Raw genomic sequence first — 26,745 nt, forward strand, 5'->3', positions numbered from 1 at the left:
TATGAATAGAGCTCTATGTGAATTTCGAAAAATTCGTACCGTTTATTATTTATTTTTTGAGATCTTGTGTTGAAGAACTTTCAATAAGTTTCAACTCGTTTTTTGGAAAACATTTTATTTTAATTACATTTAGTATGGCAATAACACGATTTTGAAATTCACACTCAAAATATTTCAATCACTCTATGCAATTTGAATCAAAATAAATACAAATATTGGAATATCTATCCGACTTTTTCACTTTTATTTCTTCACCAAAATTCTTCTTCAACACATTTTTGGCTTGTCTTTCTAATCTTTTTAATTTGGAAGAAGACCCTAACACAACTCAATAAACTAAATATTACAGAAAAATAAGTTGCTGTTTTTGACGGGACTATACTATATTTTAAATATATTTAGTTGAAAGTTTATAAAAAAATATTTTCTTAACGGTGTGGAACGTTTTGTACTAAAATTGTTCGTAAGTTTCTTGTTTTGCATATATTAAGAAAAAAATTACTTGTAAAGGTTAAAAAACGCAGTGTGATTTGAGATGCGATTTTCGGTAGTTAAATTAAAAAAATATTTACAGATAGCGTTAGCATCCGTATTTTTAATAAAAGTGATTTAACTACTTTCCATTCTTTGATTGTATTTGGAATTAGGTTCCACAGAAGCATCCCTGCTTTGTACATTTCATCGTTTCAATAGTTTTAGCAGTCGGCTGAATTCGGCCATTTTTCTTTTTCTTTTACTGAACGAGTGAAGTAGACGTTCGACGCGTTTCACGTTCGTGTGCAGAAAAATTGTGAAAACTTATTACAAGTTTTTCTTAATTATTAATAGTTGGTGATATTCAACTAGAAAAAAACTATTTACTTATTAAAAGTGTTAAATATTTTCAGTGATAATAACTGTTTGAAATTTCGTTAGTCTTAGAAGTAACTGATGAGATAGTAAAAAAGAATATACATTCACAGACAAAAAAAAATAATTTTCATTTAACTGAGACTCTTAAGAGATAGAGAAAAGACAATTTAGTATTTTATTTGTTCTCGATTTCTATATACAATAGAAGCAGTGTAAGCAAGTGAGCACGTATTCGAGATTTTCCTAAACGGAAAGAAAGAAAAAACCAGCAACTGATTGGAGGGTAATATGAGTAATGCTATTAACCAAAATGGCACAGGTCTAGAGCAGCAGGTAAGTTGCGTGCAAGTTCTGAATTACCATACCTATTTTGAATTAATACAATAATACTGCGGGCGGAAAGTTATTTATAAATATTAAATGAAGATTTTTAATTGTTCATAATTAAAAAATTATTGATTTCATAACATTGTGCATGCACACATGCTGTCCTTTCTTTTTCCTAGTCGCATTCGTTACCGCTGACCGTTCGTTTCAACCCCTTCGTGATGCGCTCGTGCGATTTCATCGTTTCATTTTCATGTGGCATTGTGAATAGTTTTGGTTTTTTCCTTTGAATTTATGCTTATCTGTTCCTCTTGCTTACTTTAATTGGTTGGTACTTTTTGTGTTTTTTTATATGCCATGTCAACCATTATATTTCTTATCTCTTATATTATTTTCTTTATTGTAAAACCTATTGTTTTCGCTTTGTTCCGGTTGCTTGACTTGTGCTGTTCCATTCCGTTTGGTTCGGTTATATTTGAGCCGAGTTAAATTTCGCTGACTTGGTTCTTTTTTTTACGTCTCTTTCCGGGGAATTGTTGCTATGCGTTTGTATTGTGTGTTTCTGGGCTTTGTAATTTTTGAAAGTGAAGAGGTAGTGGGTGATACATTCTCAAATCTGTGCACTACTTATTTCTTAAATAAAGTGCACCACCATGTATAGCTTTTGTATGGCTTAAAAATAACCATCTAGTAATTATATGCGAGACAACTGGTATTGATTTGTATTGTGAAAATGTTTCTACGGTACCATCTTTGCTAATAAAATATATAATATTTTAATTTATATTAAAACTTCATATAAACCCTATATAATATTAAAGTAAAATTTAACATATACATATTTTCTCACAATCTGCGGTTAAATTTTAATACGATTGTTTTACAACATACTTTTCTATAAATTTGATTATTAAATTAGCACTAATATAGTTAATTTTGTGAGTGTGTGGATGATATTTGACGGTTTGTAGACAAAAATATGTTCTTTAACTTTCACTGTTTCTCTCATTCGCACGGAACAAAGATGAACTCGCGCATTGTTGCCGGGCGACTTTGGCCCTGTTAGCATCATTGTCAACGTCATTATCGCTTTTATACATGGTTGTGAAATTTTGATTTGAACACCTTACGCATTTGTACACGATACAAAAGAACTCTTACTACCTGGTATCGATGTTGCAGGTATTTTATAAACCTTGTGTCAGTGTATTTATTCGCTATTACTAAGCTTTTCGCGCGCAATAAATGTTATGGCACAAATACATGTTAGGTTAGTGGAGATAGTAGCAAATAAATACAAGTATATGCACGTAGTTTTTGTTGAGGGATGCTGTATGTGTGATCGCCAAATGATACACATTACTTTTGCTGTAGTATTTTCCGTATATGAATGAATTACTCAACCAATGTCTATTTTTTATGAATGACGTGGTCAATCGGTTTATTAATGTGACGTCGTATTCATTATTATTATTTCTAATTACTATTAATCTCGGTCCTGATTTTAATTTGAAACTGTAATTTTGTAGAAGATTAATTAAGTAATTAGAAAGCTGTTCTGCGATGTTTTTGTATTTCCTTTTCTAATTCTATCAATAGTTTCATTCGAATATTTCGCTTTTTTAAACTATACATACATGAGCACAAAGGTGTTTGATAACAAGCGCGTGGCCTCATAAAATATGCGTCACGGGGTCGTCTGTAAGTATACGCTTATGTACATGTATACATATATGTACATATGTAAATACATATGTACGTTATTAGGTGCCGTTTTTAGTGTCATGTCCATCTCCTGTAAAGTTATGCTTTTATTAAAGCAATTGGTTTTGTTCAGAAATTGATGAAATTTACACTGTTTAGTATGAAATAATTTTCAAACAAAATAGAACTCAAACTTTAAATTCTTTATGAGGGTCACTATCATTTTGATAAGCGGGTATACAAGTTGTAAAAGCGAATAAAGTTTGAGCATAAGAAACACAACCATTGTCATGTATTTTTGAAGGTTACAATTTGCAGTGTAATTAATAAACATTTATAAGTACATATAATTCCCACAAATCATCCAAAAATGAATGAAATTAATTTGATTAAATTTGTTGGTAAACTTGCAAAGTGATAAAATTTCTCTTCTCAAATAAAGCAAGAAATCGGCTTTTATTGTACGTCAAAAAATAGATTTTTCAACTTCAAAATCTCATAATGAAAAGTATTTCCAAAAATGGTTGGAGAGTTAGTAAGTTCTTGTCAAAATATTACAACGCGTACTCCCCGCCCGCACGCACTCTTCACCAACATGTTTTTATTCATCATTTATAATATTATATTAATTGGGAATGATTATTTAATTATTTAAAGGTTGCTGGTCTGGACTTGAATGGCGGCAAAGCTAATAATAGCAGCCCCATAACAACGAAGAGTTCATCCAATTCCGGCGTTTATATTCCTCCTCATCTTCGCGGAGGTGGCAATAGCGCACCTAACGCTAATAGTGATAATCGCGAGGAAGGAGCTCCATCGACAAAGTACGAAGGCAGAGAACAGCGCGGCGGCGGAGAGTATCGTAGAGGCGGTGGTGGTCGTGGTTATAACAATTCCGGTGGTGGCTACGGCGGACGTCGTGGTGGTAACAGATACGAGGATAATAATAGCGGTGTTGACGGTAAGTTAACTTTATAAATTCGTTAATTTCGTCCGAACGTACATACGTACATAAAAAAATATATAAAAATTAGTTGTCGTGAATTTCATTTCTGTATTATTTTTCCCTAAGGAGACGGAGAGTCACGACAACAACGTGGTGGTGACGATTGGAATCGCGGAGGACGTGGCCAACAGAATACGCGAACATTTGACCGTCGTGAAAACGGTGGCTATCGTGGAGGGCGCGGCCAAGGCGGCGGCGGCGGCGGTAGCAACAGCAATCGAAATAGTGAAGCTTTTGACGATCAAACTCAGCCACAACAACCACGCAACGATCGTTGGCAAGAACCAGAACGTCGTCCCGAGGACGTTGGGCAACAACGTAATGATCGCGGGGGCAGCGGTGGAGGAGAAAGGAACTATGGCGGGCGCTGGAAAGAAGACCGGCGCGCCGACATTGATTACACTAAATTGGGGCCACGCGATGAACGCGTTGAGCAAGAGCTTTTCGGTGTCGGTAATACCGGTATTAACTTTGACAAATACGAGGATATACCCGTGGAGGCGACGGGCCAGAATGTACCGTCTAACATCACATCGTTTGATGACGTGCAGCTGACCGAGATCATACGCAATAATGTGATGTTGGCTAGATATGATAAACCGACACCGGTGCAGAAATATGCGATCCCAATCATTATAAATGGGCGCGATTTAATGGCCTGCGCACAGACCGGATCGGGCAAGACAGCAGCCTTTTTGCTGCCCATTCTTAATCAGATGTATGAGCATGGCATAACCCCGCCACCGCAAAATAATCGCCAGTACAGTCGCCGCAAGCAGTATCCGCTCGGCTTAGTGCTGGCACCGACGCGCGAGCTCGCCACACAGATCTTTGAGGAGGCCAAAAAATTCGCTTATCGCTCACGCATGCGTCCCGCCGTTCTTTATGGCGGCAATAATACGAGTGAGCAAATGCGCGAATTGGATCGCGGCTGTCATCTGATTGTGGCCACGCCGGGTCGTCTGGAGGATATGATTACACGCGGTAAAGTGGGTTTGGACAACATACGATTTTTGGTATTGGATGAAGCCGATCGTATGTTGGACATGGGGTTCGAACCTCAAATACGTCGCATCGTCGAGCAATCGAATATGCCACCAACCGGCCAGAGGCAAACTTTGATGTTCTCCGCTACGTTCCCCAAACAAATCCAAGAGTTAGCTTCTGATTTTCTAAGTAATTATATATTTTTGGCTGTAGGACGTGTTGGTTCTACTTCTGAAAATATTACCCAAACTATTTTATGGGTATATGAACAAGACAAGCGTTCTTATTTGCTTGATCTACTGTCGTCAATACGCGAAGGAGTTGAATATTCCAAGGATAGTCTCACACTGATTTTCGTGGAGACGAAGAAAGGTGCCGACGCACTGGAGGAATTCCTCTACCAATGCAATCATCCCGTGACAAGCATTCATGGGGATCGCACACAAAAGGAACGCGAGGAAGCTTTGCGCTGCTTCCGTTCCGGCGACTGTCCCATCTTAGTTGCCACCGCGGTGGCAGCTCGTGGTCTAGATATTCCCCACGTAAAGCATGTCATTAACTTTGATTTACCATCTGATGTCGAGGAATACGTACATCGCATCGGTCGTACAGGCCGTATGGGTAACCTTGGTGTAGCTACATCATTTTTCAATGAAAAGAATCGCAATATATGTGGAGATTTGCTGGAGTTGCTTATCGAAACAAAACAGGAAATCCCCGTATTCCTTGAAGATATGTCCTCATCAGACCGCTCCCACGGTGGTAATAGACGACGAGGCGGCGGCGGTGGCGGTGGACGCTATGGAGGCGGTTTTGGCTCTCGCGATTACCGTCAAACGTCCGGCGGAGGTGGAGGTGGCCCACGCAGTGGCGGCGGTGGTGGTTCACGTAGTGGTGGAGGCGGTGGCGGATCTTATCGCAGCAATGGTAAGTTTCTACATAGTGTTAAACACATCGCGAAGTCACTTCAATTTTCCAGTTTTTAAGTTTATACGTAAAATATGTTACAAATGTATGGTTAATAAATTTGCCTCTTACTTTTTCAGGCGGTAGTTCTGGCGGTGGTTATTATGGAAATAGCGGTGGAGGGGGCGGCGGTGGCGGCGGCTCCTATGGCGGTAGCTATTCATCATCGCATGCCAACTCAAACTCCGGTGGCCCCGATTGGTGGGGAAGTTAAATAATACGAACTAATTGCGAATATCCGCTGAAAGCGAAAAAATATTAAAAAATATAATATGATTTTATGAAAAAGAATTAAAATATGAAATTAGTAACAACAGAAATCTAGAATTGAGAGAGTGCAGAGCAAAAAACTATTAACAATAATGAGTACAGAAGACATTATAAAAAAACACACAAAAAATAAAAAGTACGAAGCAAGGAAGAATCAGAAAAGGAACTTTCTGAATATATTTAAATAAAATATATTAATTACTATTATTTATGTATAGATTATTAATTTTATAAAACAGCAAACATTAAAACAAACACATTTACATACGAATAAGAAACATGCATCCCTCCCCACACCACAAAATGTAAACATACATGCAATATGTATGTATATCGAAAGGGATTTTATACACATTTACGAACCACAAAACAGAAGTGTATCCAAATGTGATTCTACGATACGATTTTCATAATCACAGCTAAAAACTTTCACATATGGACATAGAAGTGTGAAACAAAAACGAAATGGGAAAAATAACGAATGTGACATAATTGTGAAAAATCTAAATTGCAACAAATGAAAGAAATTATTTTAAATTGCAAATATAAATAAAACTATCTAAGAAAATAAGCATTAGCATATGTAACATGATCAATTTAAAACAAGGAGCACGAATGACAAGACACGAATTAATATTTTGAATTGGATGCATGAATGAATGATTTGAGTAGAACAAGTGGATACACAGTCCGTGGTCATTAGTTAGAACCAAAAGCATTGGTAATATAATGAATAAGGTGTGGTTAAACAGGCGGTTACTTCGATCTTATTCTAATCGAATTCGCCATGGGGGGAAATACGAAAATACGTAGTACATAATACTTTCGAAAGCACTCACTCGATTGTAATAACTAAAAAATGCAAAACAAGCGAAATAACCCATTCAAAAAATACAAATACATTTTTCAATTTCATTTTATTATTATTAAATCAAATGATGTATGTAACTGCATTAAACCACGAATCTGATAAAATATTGAAAATGTAAATTCATATTTAAAAAAAAGATATACATATATGTAAAGCGTGAAAAAACGCGTTTACAACAAAAAATAAAATTATATAAAAAAAGAGTACACAGCGGATACAAGAAAATATAGAAGAAATCATCAACAACAGCAATTTCAAATAGTTAATTACCACGAACCTACAAATACAATAAAAATATACATATATTAAACAAGTTTGCTAAATAAATGTACTTTTTAGCAAATGAAATGAAAGCAACTTTTTATTTATTACGGGACAACACTAGGTATAATATGAAACATTAACATTCCTAAATGAAAATTTAGATACGTTAGTTATCAGTTGAACTTATGGGAATAATCGAAATGGCATTTTCAAGCAATAGAATTTGTTAATCGATTAGATGACTGTCCATCAATTTGTATATACGCGAACTAGACCCTCAATTTTCGAGATCTTGATTTGATATTTTGCACATGTCCTTTTCTCTGTAAGATGCTGCTCATTTTTCGGAATCGCTATATGTATGAATTCTTTTGTATTTATGAATTTAAATAATTCTTTATTAATTTTTTGACTTTGGTAAAGAAAACATTTTTGTATCATAGTTTAAGATAGTTTGCAATGCTATGATATTAAATGTAGTTGTAAATTTTATTACAATATTAAATAAAATTATTATGAACAAGTATAAATATAATCATAAATCACGAATATTACATTTAACTTTATCCTAACGATTAATACGTGATCGTTTCACAGCTATCGTACAAATTCTCGGGAATTTAAACATCAGATTTTTGATTAAGAGCTGCGTAGCCAACGGGTATTTCTTTTAATTCGGATTTAAGACACAGGAATTCGCCACCTATACACATTATCGTCGTTGTAATGGCATTTAATAGCCACCAACTAATATTTGAAGGGAAATTTGAATTATACCACCAACAAATAAGTAAATGTAGAATGTGGAATGTGCAACTGAAACGAAATTGTTCGTTAAATAAATTACAAAAATATTGATTTTGTACATACTCACCTAAAATCTAAACACAACTTCGCACGCCGTACAATAAACCAAAGCGCAAAGGAAGCAATAAATGAATTCAATACAAAAGCGAGAATTATGAGGCGTCCACCTGCATCGGATATATGTATTTCCTTGTTCGCGTTTCATTAATTACAGACATTAGTATGCGTTTATGGCTTTATTACATGATATACATACATGATATTCAAAAACATTATCCAATGTGTAATTATCACCGGCCAATATATTTGCTATAAACACCAACAATCCCAATGTAAAATAGACGCAGGATTGCATTGAGATGATCTGTGCTATGAGCAACATAGGATCCCATTGTGTGTTACGAAATGTACCCGCTTTCATAGCGTGGCACTGCTTATGCTCCCCTTGTGTCTTAGCAAATTCGATATTCAGTAGTTATATTTCTTTTTATAGCTAGAAAGTAGGAAAATTACCTAAATTTTTGTAGATGCACAAATAAACAAAATTACGAATGACGAATGTCAAAAGTTGCTTTGCTTGAGTGTTGGCACAATCATATGTTTTAAGGCGCTGCCACTTTGTTTTAAAAAATTAAAACTAGTACCCGATACCTAATTATTTGGTACTAGAGTATATAATGAAATACAGTCAAATCAAATGGATATTACGGTTGAGGTATCCAATGGTTTTACTTCATAACTATTTTCTTATTATTTACTCAATTCATAATAAAAGTATCATTCACCATTATTTTTCACAGAATAAATATTTATTTCTGAATTTGTCAAACATTTGTAACAAACCACACCTAACAATCAAAAAACATTTTTATTCAATGTCGCCAACGATTATTGTTGTTGTTGCAAGACAATAATGGGAATAACAGTTTCTAAACTGATATATGAATAGGTAAACTGCTAAGTTCTTCCAAACTTTAAAAACGAAACAAAAGAAAATAAAATACCAGTTTACATGTATACAATTGCACAAACTTGTACGTATGTTGAAATATATTTGTTACTCTTCAATAAAACTTGTTTATTTTTTAAAGACTCTTCTTACTTTTGTAGGTCACATGAGTGAATCCAATTAGACTGACTGACCGTCAGCTGATCACTTTACACGTCCATCGGATGTAATTTTTTTCAAATAAAGGAAACTAAAAATTAGAGAATTTTTAGGCCATAAAAGAAAAATATGAATGAACTTTTATTGCTTAAATATTCACACTTTTTTCTTTAACTATTGCATAACAACAAGAACACAAATTATATATTAGTTACACTTTATGATAACAATGATAGCATACATTTTCTTCATACTTTTCGGCATAATACTTGGAATATTTTAGCTTCAAATCATTCGGTGCATTTGCGCCCACTTTTGTATTTAAGTATATATTAAGTAGTGACTTTCAGTGAAAGGATACGCTGATATCTGGAATTTTTCTTAAGTAAAGGCGAAACGGCACCACAAATATGAATTTAAATGGAACGTATACGAAATTTTGGGAATATGCTGCTTAGTTAGCTAGTTTGTTTGGTTAGTTCATTAATTAACTTTACAAGTACACGACGAATAAAAGAAATGCATGCAAGCTGGCATTTATCCCTTCACCCTGGCTAAGACCATTTAGTTCTGTACGTAGTTTTTGTGCAATTCGGGAGAAATGTTGTACACAAATTGTAGGACTTCTGCTATTACAGGTTCCTTGCGTGTGGAAATCGAACGCTCCATTTCGGCTAATTTAGTGCGGGTGTCAGCATCGATTTTCGCGGCAACACCTTCACGCGAGCCCATGTGCTATAAAGAAGTTAAAGTGTTTCGTTTTTATTTCAGTTGTAAATCTTATAAAATATTGTACAAAATTGTGATACTTAATACTCTAAAAATTTATTTAATTATGAGAAATTACCTTGGCTTCGAATTCTTTGAACTGACGTTCACGTTCTTGGCGATATTTCTCAATTTCTTCGGTGGCCTCATCCTTGGCTTGCTTCAATCTTCTTGCCTTGCCTGAAATATCAAAAAAATTAATGCATCAGAAAGGCATATAAACTTTTCAAAGCAGTTAATAACTACTTTGCTCAATTTTTGCTTATCACATGACCCCTTTGATTGTTCGTTACGGGGTTGGGTGACTAGTAACATGTAAAAAAAACACTTGTTTTTATTGCTGTTTTACTTACGTTTTCTAGCTTCTGCTACCTTTTCGGCGGCTTTCTTTTCAGCAGCGAGCAGCTGTTGGATACCTTGCGTTTGGCTAGTCATTTTCACTTGTAATATTTTAAGAAATCTTTAGTAAAGTTCCTTCTTAACTACGCTGCAAATTTTTTCTAACTTCGTTCCACACAAGACAAGGAGAAAAATCCAAGTGACGTTCAATGTGTGACAAGCGTAGTCACATGAAAAAAACCACCTATTGATTAAATGGAAGGTAATTCGGACAATCGTTCGGCACACGAGACTCGTTCGTGGATTCTGATTGGATATTATAGCGCTGCCAGAAATGTATGGCCATTAAAGAATATGTGAAAAGTTAATTTGTAAAATCTGCCCATTTCTCTAATATTAAACAGGAATTAAGACAATAAAGCAATTCGACAGCTAATTTTAGTCAAATTTTATATGTAATTATTAAATTGCTTATTAGCATACGTATAAAATAAAAGGTATTTATTTGTATTTCAACAGCGTAAATATATATTGTTATAAGTTTCTTAAGGAGTAAATTCTTTTATTTTGATTGAGCAATTGATTATTTAAGTTAATCAATTAAATTGTTGAATAATTTAGGAAACTTATTCACAAATAATTAGGCAGCACATGCAAACATAAATAATTTGGCATCCCTACCGGTTGTCATGTAGTTTGACATATTAGAAGATTTTTCCTAATAAGGAAATCACCGAAAACAATTTTAAAAATATTCGACAACAAAAAGTGCCGTGTGTGAAAATTAGAAAATTTTCACACTTTTTCAAAATGGATAAGGCTACAGGAAGAAGCAAAAAAGAAGCCAAAGATGAGAAACAAAAAGATCAAAAGATTGAAGAGCAGGTAAGTCGACGAAAATATATACAATTTTGATATAGATATAAGTTATTTCTGGTGGCATGCCGGCTAACGGGGCCAAGGTGATTTGTATAATAAATGCTTAACTTTTCATTGTATCTGGTGTTTTAACTACAATAGATCGTGAAAATGTTAGAGGAAGAAGCAGCTGGCACAACAGCGGAGGAAAAATTTGCAATTCTACTTCGAAAGCACGTAGAAAGTGAACGAGCGTCTAGAAAATTGCGTCAGGAGATGAAAGTGCAAGAGAAGCAGTTGGAGACGGTGTTGCGAGAGAAGGAAAATTTGCAACGTGAATACAATAAAAGTGTATTGATGCGGTATGGTAGTAGTAAGAATTTCAAATATTTAGTATAATCATTTGTCCGTTCCCGGGTCCTGTTAGTGACAAATTGCAGGAAGTTTGCCGCGAGCAGCAGAAGCTAATAAAGTCTGTGAAAAATGAGAGTATACAAAAAATTCGTGAAGAAGAGGAAAGGCGCAAGGAAAGCCAATCAAAATTCCAAACATCCTTGAATGAGATCACACAATCGTTAACTAAAAACAATGAAGAAAATTTGAAATTGCGAGATCACAATTTGGAAATGACCAAAAAGTATAACAAAAGCTAAAAAAAAAACGAATAACAATTTTAATATAAAAATTTTACGTAGATTAAAAATGTTGGCAGAACAATATCATATGCGTGAACAACAGTTGGAGAAATTAAACGAACAAGTACAGTTGGAATCACAATTACATCAGGCCAAATTGAATAAGGTGCAAGTTGAAGCGGCTATGGAAAAAGAAATTTTGTTAAAGTGAGTATGCTTCTTCGCAAATATTTAACATTCGTATATTCATATATCTACAATATTGGGTACGTAGAGAAAAGCAAATTGCGCTGGAAAAGTTTGTGCACTCCCAAAAATTGCTGAAAGAATTGACAGAACGCGAGGCGGCACTGAAAGAGCAGCTTACTCTGTACACAGCTAAATATGATGACTTCCAAAGTTCATTACAGAAATCCAATGATATATTTGCAACATACAAAATTGAACTAGAACGGGTAAGTAAATTATTAAATTTTATCAATATTGTAATTTTTTTTTTATCAAAATTCAACTTTTTCGATAGATGGCCAAGAACACACGCAAGTTAGAAAAGGAAACACTTGAATGGAAAAGTAAATGGGAAAAGAGCAATGCGATACTTATTGAATTGGCTACAGAGAAAAAGGAGCGTGATGAACATGCTACTCGTTGCAGTAAACAGGTAGACCAGTTACAAAAGTTATTGCGCGCATTACAAAACGAACGATCACATCTGTATAAAGTGCTGCGTGATAATAACATTGAATGTCCGGCCATGCCGCAACTACCACCCGAACCTGAGCCTATGCAAACACAGGTACCCACACCGTCGAGTGGTGGTGCATCCGACAAAGATAAAATGGAGATAATGTCACGAAATTGTGCCGAATTAAAACAAACCCTCGCTAATCTACAAAGCCAAATGAAGTTTTTGAATGTCAATTCCGGTGTAAACTCAGACGCTAATGCTAAAGGTACGCAATCGGCTGTTAAACAGCAACAGTCGGAGGACACGAATAAGAAACGTCAACGAAAAAAACAAAAATCGAAAAGCAATAAGAATGGCAAAGAATCCTCGCCCGCTCCCGAAACGGAGCTACTAAATGACACTACAAATGCAACCACAAGTGATATTCCTACAGAAAATGATAGAAGCAATTTGCAGTCGGTCGTAGTTGAATCGACGCCAGCGACAATATCGACAGAAGTAGAGTCTAGCGCTAACGTTGTAACTGTTGCAAGTGAGCCAGAAACACCGATGACTCCCGAAGTTGCTGCAAAGACAGCAGAAGTGACTGTTGCAGATGTAACCGATGCTGCTGAAGCAACTGTCGCAGAATTGGTGATTGGCGCCGAAAATGCACCGACAACTGAGCCATCGCAGCAGCAAGTGCAACAACCATTAGACGTACCAGTGCCAAATTAGTGCTGTCACCTTCATCACTTTTTATAATATTCATACAATGCATCATCGCAAGTTGAGCGCATACACCTAACCACCTAAATTATCCTTCACCTTGTTTTGTTCTTTATAAAATTATTTATGTGTACGCATTCATGCGTTAAATAACCTTTTTTGATTATTTTATCACTCCGCAAAATTTAAGAAGTTTCTAAATAAAGTCCTGGTCCTGGTTTTGTTATATCATCTGAAGATGTACACTTCTTGCCTCTCTAGATCTTTTGGTTATATATAGCTAAATATGTATAACTCTTTTCGTTTTGTTTTTATTTTTATTTATATACATACATCTATTGAATTATTTATTTATCTGATTTTGTATTAACATTAATTTTAAGTTATTTCACACATATTACTTCACAAAAATTGTTCATGTTTCAAAATTATACGCGAGAAATATTGAAATAAAATCATAAAATATGAAAATCGTATATGCAGCCCCTTTGAAGTGCTCAATGTTTATCTTTTAGACCTTAAGACGCCACGCCAACTAATCTTTTAGATAACCGTTGAGCCCACGTCAGCTAATAGCCCTGATTGGATCTGGCATAAATCCACTTCAGCCGAAACTACAGTTGCAATTGTACGGCCTCGATGGCTTCTTAATTAGGCGCTACGTTCGCTATCATGTGACCAAAATATGCGAAATTTAATCGACCAAGTGCTGCTACAACGATGGTAACAGGAATATATTGGCATAGTGCAATTATTGACCTTTAATGTTTTTATATATGTATGTGACCTGGTCTACGGAAAGGGGGCTTAGGTGTCAAAATTAATGAGATAACGAGAAATAACGGTGAACGGAGCAATAACGAGATAACGGTGTTTCCCAGAAAACTAGTTTTCGCACGTTAGCTCCCTTTTCGTAGACCAGGTCACATAAGTATTTAAATTTTTATAACTGCTGTGGATTTTACTAAATGAGGATATTAGTGAGCCCTATTGTGCCTTTATAGTAATATATTGGCCCAACAATATTCGTAATATCAATATATGTACATATGTATAGTGTCACCCGGAAACGTGGATGGGAAAAATCTTTTGAATGGTGTTGACAACTCGTATGTATTCTTTATTTTACTTGTCTTTATTATAGAAAAGAGAGACAATAGACGTGCCCTGAACGGTTCCCGCTATAAGGAATACAGCTAATCTACTCAAAAGCGTCGAAAAAGCTTCTAGTGATAAAATTGTGTTTGCTGTAAAAATAAAAATAAACGAAATTATTTTTGTTGTTGTCTGTACACATGAGCTACAAACTTATATACAAAAGATTTGATTTCCCTTTGAATTAATAAAAGCTTTTCAAAATAAAATTATCAATTTAAAAATTCTTCTGAATACAAGAATGGTAACTACATGCTTTAATGTCCACTGGCACACCGATCTTGGCACACAGTGCGTATAAGTAACATTACAAATCTTACATTCCATTGCATTGCCAATGTTACGTATACGCCACGACATGCTATTGGCATTGCAGCTGAAATTAAGCTATTATGTACGGTATACATAAATATATATGCAATGTGTGTGTGATGTGCGTTTATATAAAATTATATACAATTCATTTAAAAGCACGTAAGCACTTTTTTGTGTGAACGCCATTTTGAAGCAGCAAAATATATTGTTTACATACAACTGCAAGCCTCTGGGCAGTTTTTAAGTGCCACACTTGTCGAACACGAAAGAAGGTTGTGAATAGCCACTAAGTTGGCACTGTTTGTAAGCAATAGCAGCATGTGGGGTAGAGAGGGCACCTATTCAAGTAAGTGCTGCGTTTATTATGAAACTAAGTGTGGACAGTGGCAAACTCGCTGTGGGAAAAGGTTTATACGAGTAATTACATACGTATAGGCATGAAAGTGTAAGTAATTGAGGAAACTTTATTTATTTTAATTTATTTTTTTTTTAATGGACAAAAACTGGCGCAGCTACTTCAAAGTTGTGGTTTGGCTTGCAACATAGATAATAGTAAAATAAAGCACTTTAAGGGCTATTTATAACTTAATAATAGTAAGATTTCAAGTATAAGGACGAAATTGATTTTGCTAGTAGACGTTAATAATTGATTTCAAGTATAAATATTTTTGTTATATGTATATTGTTCGTTTTTACTCAGCGTAGAAATTTTCAGGGGAATACGCACTTTATATTAATTTTTTTTCTAATAATATAAATATTTGATTAAAGTAAATAATCTTATTATGACAGTTATACAACTGATTAGACACTGCAGAAGACTGATAAACTGCACTTCAGTTGAATTTTCAAAAGCATTGAATTCTTTCAGGAAATTATATATTATATACATACATATATTCTATACAATATTCCTCTCTGCACTAACTCATCATCTTCATATGATCACGATCTGATTTAAAATTTAAATTGCATGAAATTCGTAAGCTTATTAAAATATTCGGCAAAATAAATAGCTAAGATGCCACATCAATACATTTAGGTTTTCGCAATCTCAACTAAATAATATAATGCTATATAAACTCATTGTTCTCATTATTTCAATTGTATAAATATGAATCATCGTTTTGAAAATCTAACTTATTTCATTGGACGACCTCATTCTATGATTTAACGATCTCAATTGATATTTGTAGAGTACCATATTTGAATAGTTTTGCTAGAATACTGTCTTCTCTTCAGTATTTTTGTTTCGTATCAGCAAAAGATTTCAAACTATTTCATTTAAGGTATTTTTTTATTTAATTTAAAATTTTCAAAAAACGAAACAACGCTTCCAAACAAGTCGACCTGTTGAACAGAGTTAGGAAAACTCTACAAAGTCAATTTTTTTTTTGGCATTTAGTTAACTCCAACTGGCTGTTACAACTACAGTTAAGTGTGTTCGTGTGAAAATGTAAAGTTAAGAACGAGTACAACAAATATACAGTAAATGTTATCATAAACAAATAAAAATACGCCGCTCTTAACTGTAAATTGCGAGAACTTGCTTAAATAGGGGAGGTTAGGCAGACTCACGAACAGAGTTGCCAACCAACAGTTTTGTAAATTCATACTTGTTATTTAAAACTAATAACCCATAACCAAGTTATAGATATTTCCCACACGAACAAGTCAAGCTTAGAAATTAAACTCATTTTTATATTTTTTTTTTGCAAATTTTTGGTACGAGATATTCTTTAGCAAAAAAAAAAAAATCGGAAAAAATTTGAATCGGAACGTCGCGTAAAACTTTATTTACATTTATGTCATCTGATTTTTAATAAGAAAAACTATGCATGCGACCAAAGATATTAGAAAAAACATATGGATATGAAAATACTTTAAAAACTGCAATGCGATTATGAAGACTCTGTAGTTTTATTATTATTTAATTTAGAAGTTTTATTTGATTTAAAATATATAAATATTTTTGTAAAACACGCTTAAGCAGAATGGCAACAATGTTCACAACATACCCACACAAAACCTAACAGCACTACCAACAGAGCCTGCAGGCACTGTTAATGTTGAAGTGCGTGGTTACTCAGTTAGATAAATGATAACATTAACAGAGGATAACTAACTGACATTAAAAAGCTCTCGAGAGCATTTAAAACACTAAGTGGCGGCACTTCTACGTCAAATGAACAAGTAAATATTTGTATACATAAGCCGACAAGTTGGCATGCATGGAAACGTCATGTAAACATAAAAGTGTAAAAACGTAAAACACAATTTGCAAAACAAAATCTCACAAAATTGTATCCTTTTCAGGTTCGCCAAATTGAAATCTATTATAAATGTTCAAACTTTTTTTTTTATTTTTATATTTCCATAAAATTTTTGCAGTAAAAGTTGACAGACATTGAAAAAGCAACCCAAAAAGTAACGTATACGGAAAGTCAGAATTACAAAACAAGCCTTTCTATGTTATCTGAGGGCGTTCGGCATGTCTTGTCGTTTGAACTTCGGCAAGGCACGGGAAATGCTGCTCCCTTAAGGCCGCGAAATGTGTGTGTTAAATTGAAATCGTCGATACAAGTACACATATTTGCACACAAGAACTAAGTAGATATGACAGTTAGTGGCGCAGCGACGTCAATGTCAGCGTTAACAGGGCTAAACATCGTTTGCAGCGACAGTCGGCAGCAGTTGATGGCAGTGGTAGCAGAGCGAAAAGCACCAACGAGTCGTTTTTAGTATCAGTTGTGTGTTTGGATTGCTCGCGTATACGTAGGACTGTCTTTCGGCAACTGCGGTTCGGTATCTATTTAATTTATTCACAAGTGTAAATTGCTGCGGCTGGTAAACGGTGCGTGTGAATTTGTGCAAAATAAATAATAATAATTTCTACTTTTTAATTTAACGCATTTGTAGAATGCGTTTTAGCAATAAAGTTTGGGTGAAATGCCTTGAAATAGCAGCAGCAGCGGCGGATGAAGCAGCAAAGGTTAAAGATAGCAAGCGATTTTCAACTGTTGTGTGTATGCGCTCACAGCCACAGCTGCTCCCTCGCCACTTTGCTGCTGCTGCTGCGGCGGGTGTTTCTGCTTTATCTGTTATCTGTTGGGTCTGCCTATGGTGTGCATTAGGGCCACACATCCCAAGCAGAAGGCCGAAGACGCCACTTCTACTACAACAAGCGCTAGCTTTATCTCTCTTCAGCTCAGCCTCGATTAGCTCGAGCTGCTGTGCGGAGTTTTATTTCTCACACGCTTAGCAGCAGCGTCGTCAGCGACAGCTTTCTGCAAATATTTGCAATAAAACAACTAAAATTTTGTAATTATCAAGGCAGCTGGACGTTTGGGTGAGTATGTGCATAGGTGTGTAGGAGTTGAAGCCAGGGTAACAAGCGAATCAGTGTATAGGAGGGAGGGTGTTCCCCGAAGATAGCCGCAAAGCGGAGTTGAAAGCAACGCGATGCTGTGCGATGTGTATGCGAGCTTACGAATGATGTGGAAATCGTAATGTAAGCAGACGGATCAAATAAGGATACGAAGAAGGAGAGATAATGGCAAATATGAAAAGTTTGCAAACGACTGGTGTGAATTCTGTGCGTACATGTGGTCGTGGCATAGAGAGGATATTACTGCGGCGGCTGCTACTGAAATAAATTTAAATAAATAAATAAAATAATAATTGAATTAATTAAGAATATGTGTCTGCAAATGCAGAAAAGTGCGAAAGTCACCATTTATGTAAAGTGCAGGTGCTACATTTATCCCCTTGAGGCAGCGTTGTGGCAGTTTTTCGCAGCACAGACAGCATCACGTAAAAGAAGCAGGAAGTAAAGAGTGAAAAGAGCAGGAAAAAAAGAACAAAAAGTGTGTTGGCCATCAACAACAGCCAGTAGGGTTCCAGAAGGTGTTAAGCAAAGTTCAAGTGCCAATTACAACAGCAACAAACACATGTGTAATAAATATTAATAATAACAACAGCAACTAAAACAGCAACGCAAGCAGCTTATCACACCCAACGAAGTAAATAAAAAATAAAATAAATAAACTAAATTTAGTAATGATAAGTTAAAAATTTTTAAAAAATATTAAAAAACGCAAGATTATAATAGAATGTGAAATAATTAATCTAAATAATAAGAATATTGAACATACCGCAATATATAAATAAATGAATCAGATAATATTAAAAAGATGACAAAGATGCTGTAAAAATTTTAAATAAATAAGGAATTTCCGTTTTAGAAAATAAATTAATGTGTCTAAAAAAAAATTATGAGTATATAAAATAAATAATACCATTTATTAAAAAAAATATAATAATAAAAATAAAAAAAAAATATATGTTTATCTAAATACTCCGTACAACTTCCTTAGCTCACCAGCAAGTTTATTTTGCTCACCATAATCGTAAGTAAGCGCGAATTGCAAAAGTTTAAATCATTTCTATTGAAAATCCTATATATGGTATATTAAATAAATATAATTAACGCATTTAATGCAAAATATGCACGCACATGTACTTAGTGGTGAAAATGCTTTCGAATGCCTAGAATTGCTCGAAACACGCGAGCCATTAAGCAGTCCGTCAGGTGAAATGAGTACACCAACAACTGTTTACCGACAAGCTGCATAAGCAGTCAAGCCATGGGGCGGAGTTTTTTTACGGGGAGAAAAAGTAGAAATTCTGTGCAAATTTTTTCGGGGCGGCTCTCCCTGGGTGATAGGCAATGTAGGCGTATACACACACGCACACACAAATATTGTAAATAAACATTTTGCAATGCCTGAAGATTGGTGCGGTTTAAGTATTTAATGAGAAATTTCAGCGAGAAGGTGAGAAAAGAAGGACTGTGCTGGCCTTCATTAATCTGTAATAGTATCACATTTCCATTTGTATTTAAGTGTATATCGATGCAGAGAACATGATCCAACACACTTCAAGAGTAGTTCACACAGAGCAATGCATAAAGCAGCTTATCAGCAAAAGTTTAAAATATTGAACGATTTTGAAAGAAAGATATCTACACTTAGGATCAAATTTGACCCAGATTGCTCCATATAAACGGTAGCTAAACACACTCTAATTGACATTGGGAGATCTCTCCAACCTCACGAACCTAAAACAAGGTTATACCAATTTATAAAATATTTGGTTCGCACGCGCGGATCATATTTGATCTGCAATGTCTGGACCTGAATTTTTAATTTGAAATTTTTGTCTCAGAATTTCCTTTTATTTAAGTTACGTTACTTGAGTTCAGAAAGCTTGACATTTTTAAGCACCTCAATGAACTCATTTCCGTAGTTATTTTCAAGGCTAGATTCGAAAGTTGGAATTATCACCTTCAAATTGACATTACGAATATTGCTTCTTCAGTCCAGAAGTTACCGCAATAGTTGCTCGGATCTTTATTATAAAAGCTTAAAGCGAGAGCTTTGTTTAAGAGGGACATGGGTTTCAAGGCTTGAAAGAATTATTGTTTATACAACATCTCTAAAAATTTTTCCTAAATTCTCAAGTTGATCCGATTAATATTTTGGGAGATACCGCCTTGAAAGGTGGGTGCTCGAGATGAATTATAGAGTCACCCAAAATATTAATTACTCAACCGACATTAATGAAATTTTGCATAAACCTTTGAAATACATATAATATACAAGGTCTAGAACGAAGGATTTAGTTTTTGTTCATTAGCTACTATTTAAAAAAAAGTCGATAAGTGTTTTTTCAAAATTTGCGTTTTTTTATAAAAACGTCTGCCAAAAATATAATTCTAACTTGTTTCTTCGTGTAATACCTAGTTTGTGCCTAGTTTATGGTCTTAATTAAAACACTTATTTTTTCTTTTTTACTTTTGATGATCCTGTAAGAAGTTCTGCTGTCTACGCGGAGGCATCTTTTTTTCGAGGGGCTGCCGGAAATGTCGTCGTAATGGCGGAGTTTTGAATATTTTCCTTTGGAAATTTCACAAAATCGTTGTTAAATATATATCTATGGAATTATAAAATGTTTCAATAAAATATTTTATTTTAAAAAGGGGTCAATACCCCGTAATGAAAGATTGTTCCAGTGGATAGTTTTGCTCATATATCATTGTCAGATCCTTAGCCTCGCTTCTCTCTGCTTATTATCAAGTGTATCTGGATGTTATTCGACAAATGAAAGGTGTTATTTAAATACTTGTTGAGGTGTCGAGAGGCCTTTTTAACCATTTTCCATGACGACTTTGGTTTTATCATTCCTTCCAATTCATTCCAATTTTCCTTGAAATCTTTCCAGTCCAGTGCTACGTATACTCATTTGTGATCAAGGTACAAATATGACTCCGTCTGTCCGTTTACTTGTTGACCATATCCTTGCTGAGAATAAGTTCTTTGTCATTTCCTGCAAAAGACACCTGTTTACATGCCATGAGCGATTATAACGAATTCATATGATTGCAATACAACTTTTAACCGCATTGTTCTTAGTTTGCTTTGAACCTTTCACTGTTTTCTTAGTTTTTGCTTAAGTTGTCATGAAATCTGAGTAGAATGACATGTGAGTGTGCCAGCTGGATATTTTCTGTAAAATTAAATGAGAATAAATATACAAAATAATTATATATACATGTACGTATAAGTATGCGTTTATTTATATGAAGATGGTTGCAATTTATTATAAATGTCCTTCAGAATTTTATACTCTTGTAACATGTTGCTACAGAGTATAATAATTTTGTTCACCTGACGGTTGTATACATTACCTAAAACTAATAGATATATATATGGATATGGGGTTATATATATATATAAATGATCAGAATGACGAGAGGAATAAACTTTCTAAGAATAATGCTTGTAGAGTATGTCACCAAAAATTGTCCAAATCCAGCCAAAACTGTTCAAGACAAGGTACCGAATACGTGTACCCCAGTGTCTATAGTTCAACTTTGATCGCAAATATCTATAAATATATGGGATATACAATTGAAATTCAATAGAATCTTTTCTTGATTGTGACTTATATCAAAAATGGTTTGAATCGGACCAATACTTCTCTGAGCCCCCATATCCCTAATATAAAGATAATCGAACTTACGGGTGACTTTATACCGCATATATCGGCCAATATGTGTGATATCTCAATGAAAATTAGAGAGCGTGTTTTACTCATAACAGTATATCTTTTTCCCTAAAATAGCTAAAATTCGGCAAAAATTTGACCTGGCTCTCATATAACTAATATCAAGATTTTCGAAAATCCGGCTGATTTTACTCTATATGATTGGTGATTGTATATGAGGTACTTTATGAAGCTCAGGGAACATTTTTTAATATATTGCGTGTTAACAGTATGTGGTATTGGCAAAAATAGATAATATAAAGTATTGTCAGCACCTGAAGGAATTTCCCAGTCTTTGTTCCTTGTTCAAGTTGCAAGCGAGTAAAATGTTCGGTTACACCCGAAGTTACTTCACTTCCACTTCCTTATTTGCAAATTCGGAGTCTTTAAAGAGATTTCAACTTAAAATATGAGCGAATTTTTTTTGTACACACCGCCTTGCAGTTACCTTGCACGCTGAATGAGAGATAAAAAATATAGGCCAAACATTAATTCAAAGAAAGTACTTAGTTTTGGATATACCGAATTCATTTCTGCGGTCAAAACTAATTAAATTTAAAAGTCAACTTTTTGTGGCACAGAACTCACTTTTTCATTTGCTATAACTAACATTTTATTGAAACCGAAACAGTAGAATTTCTCTGTTCTTTATGCTGGCTCTAAGCTTCGGAGGCGGATTGAACAAGAAACTGGTATAAATCAAGTTCATTGGCATAACCAAATATCATTATTTTGCGGCAGTGGTATACACTTTTACGAAGCGTTCATTCAATCAGGTGAATAACTTTTTTGTTGTTTTTAAGCTTAAGTAAGTTTCGAACACAGGATTAACACTAACCAATGGTCACTCTTAGACGTCTTTAGCACCGATATTCGTGCCTTCAATTATTTGTGCAATGGTATATTTTACTTCAGTCAAGAGCATGACCTAACGGTTATTTTTAGTTGCGAAATAATTAAAAGCAGAAACAGCTGGAGGTTTGAATGACAGGCTTAACAGCAAAAAACATGCAAAAGAGATCAAATTAATGTGTACTCAAAGGCAAAGCAGCAATGATGGCAAAAATAAATGAAACAATGTATGCTTGTGTGTGTGCTTTAATTTTTGTGACAGATGCATTTGGGAATTTGAGAATTTCTCAGACCTCACAAATACGGTTCGAATTCTCAATGGTGCGGTATATATTATATGTACTTAAGCACATATGAATAGAGTGGAATACGAATATTGACTAATTACATTGAAATGCAAATAGCTTGTGACCTAATTTTGCCGCTTAAGATTACTACACGTTGCCTATAATGTGACATGAGGAAGCTGAATTGTTTGGAATGTGGAAGTATGATATAATTGAAAGGATTAATTAGATGTTGGAATACTGTCGGCAAATTTTAGACAGGTATTTAAGGCGGATATCATGTTAATTTCATTTGAGTAGATATTCAATAAACACCTTTAGTCAGTTGGCATTCTATACCTCACATTGGGAGAAGAGTAACGCCAAGTTTCAGCTAAATGCATTAGACTACCATAGAAACTTATAACATTTTATAAGATTTGGTTGTGAAGTTAATCATACCGGATTCTGGTGGATGCTCCATATTTAGATAAAGTTGGTAAGTTTCTATATTGTTTCTGATTTCTCATTGTTGTGTGGGGGAATATGAGTTGTGTTGCGATTCTCTATTTTAGCTCACTACAATTTAAATACTTTCTACCGCACAGTTCTATTTATGGACCAACACTGAACTTCGTTCCTCTAATTAGTTAATGATAGTTTTTAAAGCTATTTGCTAGGAAAAAATGTGAATAAACAACATCTGCGTGCCAGTCGTTTCTTCTTTTCGCAATGTGGGGCCAATTGGGGATTCCAGGACCTTCTCTACCTGGTATTTCCAACGAAGTGGAGGTCTTCCTCTTCCTCTGCTTCATCCGGCGGGTACTGCGTCAAATATTTTCAGAGCTGGAGTGTCTTCGTCCAGCATAACCGCTGTCTTTCAAATCGTTGAGCTATGTCAATGTCGTCGTATATCTCGTACAGCTCATCGTTGCATCAAATGCGATATTCCCCGTGTCCAGTGCGCAAAACACTATTTTTCTTTCGCAGAACCTTTCCCCCTTAGAAAACTCGTGACTCATCAGAAGTGGTCATCGTCCATGCCTCTGCACCATATAGCAGGACGAGAATAATAAGTGACTTATAGAGTTTCGTTTTTCGTCGACAGAGAACTTTACTTCTCAATTGACTAGTCAGTCCGAAGTAGCACCTGTTGGAAAGAGTTGCTGTTAATACTGGTTCCAAGATAGACGAAATTATTTACGACTTCGAAGTTATGACTGTCAACAGTGACGTGGGAGCCTAGTTGCGAGTGCGACGACTGTTTGTTTGATGACACGAGATATTACGTCTTACTCTCGTTTACTACAAGACCCATTTGCTTAGCTTCTTTAGTCAGTCTGGGGAAAGCAGAAGTAATGGCGCGGTTGTTGAGGCCAATGATTCACTTCCAGACCCATTTGCTTCACTTCCTTAACCATTCTATGGAAAGCAGAACTAACGGTGCGGTTGTTGTGGCCAATGATATCAATATCATCAGCGTACGCCGTCAGCTGTACACTCTTATAGAAGATGGTACCTTCTATATTTAGTTCTGCAGCACGAATTATTTTCTCCAAGCTTAGATTGAAGAAGTCGCACGAAAAGGAGTCGGCTTGTCTGAAACCTCGTTTGGTATCGAACAGCTCGGAGAGATCTTTCCTGTTCCCGACGGAGCCTTAGGTATTGCTGAACGTCAGTTTACACAGCCGCATTAGTTTTGCGGGGATACCAAATTAAGATATCGCGACATAAAGGCGAGAAAATGTTACATATCCATTTAATTCAGTCTTGGCACTTCTTCTTCATTTATAACCTATTCAGAGTGTATTAAGTATGCCACGAAATTTATAACACGCTATAAAGAATACTTAAGACTTAGGAATATCCGTCTTTCTTTAAAATATCGATCCGTAATTTTTTGAAATATCGATCTGAAATTTTGCACACGTTCTTTTTTTATCAAGAAGCTGCTCATGTATCGGAACCGCCGATATTTGACCATTATAACATTGAGCTGCCATACAACCTAAGTGCTCAAAATTAAGTTCTTGTATTGAAAAAAAAAATTTTATTTGTCAGGATATCTTTATAAAATTTGATAAAGATTTTAGTTTTGTTTCATATTTGGCAAATTATCTCCACGAAATTGGGAATGGATTATTGTGCAAGACAACCTTACAATCTTCGAACAAAATGTACAGATCGTACTTCTGTCACTACTGCAGCGTATAGCTTCATATAAATTAAACGATCAAAATCAAGTTCTTGTGTGGAAATATTTTTTAATTGTGAAAGGTATTATACTTTTAGTGAAACCACTATATTGGGTAGTCGAAAAAGTCTTTTCGTATTTTACCGACTACCCAATATATGTGGAGCAAAATGAACTATCAACAATGTTTAAACAAACTTAACCTAACTTTACAGTTTGTAGAATCAAAATGCAATTTTTTAGATATAATGTATATTCATATATATTTTAAATTGATGATCGATATACATTTTTGAAAAGTATTACATTATATAAATGTACGTACATATTTATAAAACATGCAAATGTCCACTGAAACACGTGCCTTCGTTGAAGTTCAATATCAATAACTTCCGCATAACTATTTTTATCTAACGTGAATGGCGAAAATCATTTATTTTTATAACTAGTATTTGAGCGAAAGCAACGAATGGTCACTATAGTCCCACGCAAGTCTCATTCATTAACGGTCTTTTCCCAACTACAATGGCATTGACCGACTGCCATTCGTAACCGACACGCTGTGCTTAGTTGGACACGTTTTTAACAATAAACAACAACATCACCAACAATCACAATAATAACAACACAAACACCAAAGCAAAAAAATTAAAAAAAAAAACAGCATGAAAAATCGATGTTACATGAAAGAACAAATAAACAGCAGAACAAAACAAATAAAAAATGCAAATTTACGCTTAAGGAAGGACCAACTCCTGCCACGATTTCAACCAACAACAAACCGCACTCAAACTGGCGCCTCCAACCATAAGCTGTCCATAAAAGTTATGTGCGTTGCTAAACTCACACCCAAACACATGGCTACACTTAAACACACACACACACACACACACCCAAGTGTACGTACTAACTATTCGCATTGTAGCCATTCGCACATAAATAACTAACATAAAAATTGTACTGTTCATTTCACCCCGTCGCTTCATTTGCGCTCGGCTATTACGATATTTGCTAAGTGTTTGACTGTGTAAACAAATATTCGCGCTTAATACACGTATGTATGTATGTATGTATGTAGATATGTATGTGTGTTTGTATGTATGGTATAGAAGTAAAAGCTATGGTGTGCATGTCCAGCTTACTAAGCAGGCGAATGAAGCTCACATGCAAATACACGTGCAAACATATATTTATATGCGTATATGTACATATAGTATATATTAAAGGCGCTAGTTAAGCAAATAAAAATTAAAAGTGGGCTTTTGAGGGTTAACTCCTCCCTGGACTGCGCAGGTTGCTGGTGTTCTTCTCCCTTTACTTGCGGATGTACTAGCTGATTGGCTTGTTGGGCGCAAGTTAAAGCGGTGTGATTGTGAGCATATATGTAGTATGAGAACGGTTTGATAAGCTTGTGATTTGATTTGCTTTAGTTGGCAGCTATTATTGGAGCGGCGCCTCTGAAATGATACTAGTCTGTATATGTATAATTTCGGTGCCGTTGGAAGATTTATACTGATGTCATGATTCAATTATGAAAGTTTGTGTCGATAGCCCAAAAACAACAATTTGTTAAAAGTGTTTTAAATCATAATGTCAGAATCAGCTGCTTTGCTTTAAATAAAAAAAACGTAAACATAAAATTCTTGAGAAAAATGTAAAAAATTTATTGGGCATTATGGATTAATAAATATTATCATT

The 26,745-nt window shown here is 34.9% G+C and overlaps 5 protein-coding genes across 7 annotated transcripts in view; 3 read left to right on the forward strand and 2 right to left on the reverse strand.

Moving 5' to 3' along the window:
- Positions 1 to 723: 723 nt before the first annotated feature.
- On the forward strand, positions 724 to 7,336 carry LOC126750899 (ATP-dependent RNA helicase bel). Its single transcript, XM_050460685.1, has 4 exons — positions 724 to 1,185; positions 3,541 to 3,844; positions 3,956 to 5,803; positions 5,923 to 7,336. Exons 1-4 carry the CDS (start codon positions 1,141 to 1,143, stop codon positions 6,054 to 6,056), a joined length of 2,331 nt encoding a protein of 776 aa, XP_050316642.1. The 5' UTR covers positions 724 to 1,140; the 3' UTR covers positions 6,057 to 7,336.
- Positions 7,337 to 7,717: 381 nt separating this feature from the next.
- Positions 7,718 to 8,635, reverse strand: LOC126750906 (protein SYS1 homolog). Its single transcript, XM_050460698.1, has 3 exons — positions 8,311 to 8,635; positions 8,122 to 8,243; positions 7,718 to 8,063 (listed from the first exon to the last, which is right to left on the reverse strand). The coding sequence occupies exons 1-3, from the start codon at positions 8,473 to 8,475 to the stop codon at positions 7,868 to 7,870; spliced, it is 483 nt and encodes a 160-aa protein (XP_050316655.1). The 5' UTR covers positions 8,476 to 8,635; the 3' UTR covers positions 7,718 to 7,867.
- A 625-nt stretch (positions 8,636 to 9,260) lies between these two features.
- Positions 9,261 to 10,495, reverse strand: LOC126760567 (V-type proton ATPase subunit G). The gene is made up of 3 exons (XM_050476289.1): positions 10,284 to 10,495; positions 10,010 to 10,110; positions 9,261 to 9,897 (listed from the first exon to the last, which is right to left on the reverse strand). Exons 1-3 carry the CDS (start codon positions 10,363 to 10,365, stop codon positions 9,727 to 9,729), a joined length of 354 nt encoding a protein of 117 aa, XP_050332246.1. The 5' UTR covers positions 10,366 to 10,495; the 3' UTR covers positions 9,261 to 9,726.
- A 479-nt stretch (positions 10,496 to 10,974) lies between these two features.
- On the forward strand, positions 10,975 to 13,634 carry LOC126760809 (gamma-taxilin). Its single transcript, XM_050476730.1, has 6 exons — positions 10,975 to 11,154; positions 11,290 to 11,489; positions 11,555 to 11,764; positions 11,823 to 11,969; positions 12,037 to 12,217; positions 12,286 to 13,634. Exons 1-6 carry the CDS (start codon positions 11,080 to 11,082, stop codon positions 13,165 to 13,167), a joined length of 1,695 nt encoding a protein of 564 aa, XP_050332687.1. The 5' UTR covers positions 10,975 to 11,079; the 3' UTR covers positions 13,168 to 13,634.
- A 3,132-nt stretch (positions 13,635 to 16,766) lies between these two features.
- LOC126767747 (Kv channel-interacting protein 1) overlaps positions 16,767 to 26,745 on the forward strand; it is a 29,087-nt gene continuing 19,108 nt past the window's right edge. Inside the window, exons 1-2 of one of the 3 annotated variants that reach the window (XM_050485344.1) lie at positions 16,767 to 16,944; positions 17,020 to 17,482. The gene's annotated coding sequence lies outside the window, so the exon portion shown is untranslated. Of the gene's footprint in view, positions 17,483 to 18,967; positions 19,038 to 26,745 lie in introns of those variants that run through there. The other 2 variants (XM_050485345.1, XM_050485346.1) reach the window with 2 other exon arrangements.

This window comes from Bactrocera neohumeralis, chromosome 2 (assembly GCF_024586455.1).
Source record: "Bactrocera neohumeralis isolate Rockhampton chromosome 2, APGP_CSIRO_Bneo_wtdbg2-racon-allhic-juicebox.fasta_v2, whole genome shotgun sequence".
NCBI classification, from domain to species: domain Eukaryota; kingdom Metazoa; phylum Arthropoda; class Insecta; order Diptera; family Tephritidae; genus Bactrocera; species Bactrocera neohumeralis.

What these genes read in the sequence shown, in the direction of transcription:
- LOC126750899 (XM_050460685.1), top strand. Translation starts at nt 1,141, where the DNA reads ATGAGTAATGCTATTAACCAAAATGGCACAGGTCTAGAGCAGCAG. An exon ending in GCACAGGTCTAGAGCAGCAG is followed by an intron (nt 1,186 to 3,540) that starts GTAAGTTGCGTG and finishes AATTATTTAAAG; the next exon opens with GTTGCTGGTCTGGACTTGAA. An exon ending in TAATAATAGCGGTGTTGACG is followed by an intron (nt 3,845 to 3,955) that starts GTAAGTTAACTT and finishes TTTTTCCCTAAG; the next exon opens with GAGACGGAGAGTCACGACAA.
- LOC126750906 (XM_050460698.1), bottom strand. Translation starts at nt 8,475, where the DNA reads ATGAAAGCGGGTACATTTCGTAACACACAATGGGATCCTATGTTGCTC. An exon ending in ATAATGTTTTTGAATATCAT is followed by an intron (nt 8,244 to 8,310) that starts GTATGTATATCA and finishes AACGCGAACAAG; the next exon opens with GAAATACATATATCCGATGC. An exon ending in AAGTTGTGTTTAGATTTTAG is followed by an intron (nt 8,064 to 8,121) that starts GTGAGTATGTAC and finishes ATTTCGTTTCAG; the next exon opens with TTGCACATTCCACATTCTAC.
- LOC126760567 (XM_050476289.1), bottom strand. Translation starts at nt 10,365, where the DNA reads ATGACTAGCCAAACGCAAGGTATCCAACAGCTGCTCGCTGCTGAAAAG. An exon ending in GGTAGCAGAAGCTAGAAAAC is followed by an intron (nt 10,111 to 10,283) that starts GTAAGTAAAACA and finishes TTGATATTTCAG; the next exon opens with GCAAGGCAAGAAGATTGAAG. An exon ending in TCAAAGAATTCGAAGCCAAG is followed by an intron (nt 9,898 to 10,009) that starts GTAATTTCTCAT and finishes ACTTCTTTATAG; the next exon opens with CACATGGGCTCGCGTGAAGG.
- LOC126760809 (XM_050476730.1), top strand. Translation starts at nt 11,080, where the DNA reads ATGGATAAGGCTACAGGAAGAAGCAAAAAAGAAGCCAAAGATGAGAAA. An exon ending in ATCAAAAGATTGAAGAGCAG is followed by an intron (nt 11,155 to 11,289) that starts GTAAGTCGACGA and finishes TAACTACAATAG; the next exon opens with ATCGTGAAAATGTTAGAGGA. An exon ending in ACAAAATTGAACTAGAACGG is followed by an intron (nt 12,218 to 12,285) that starts GTAAGTAAATTA and finishes CTTTTTCGATAG; the next exon opens with ATGGCCAAGAACACACGCAA.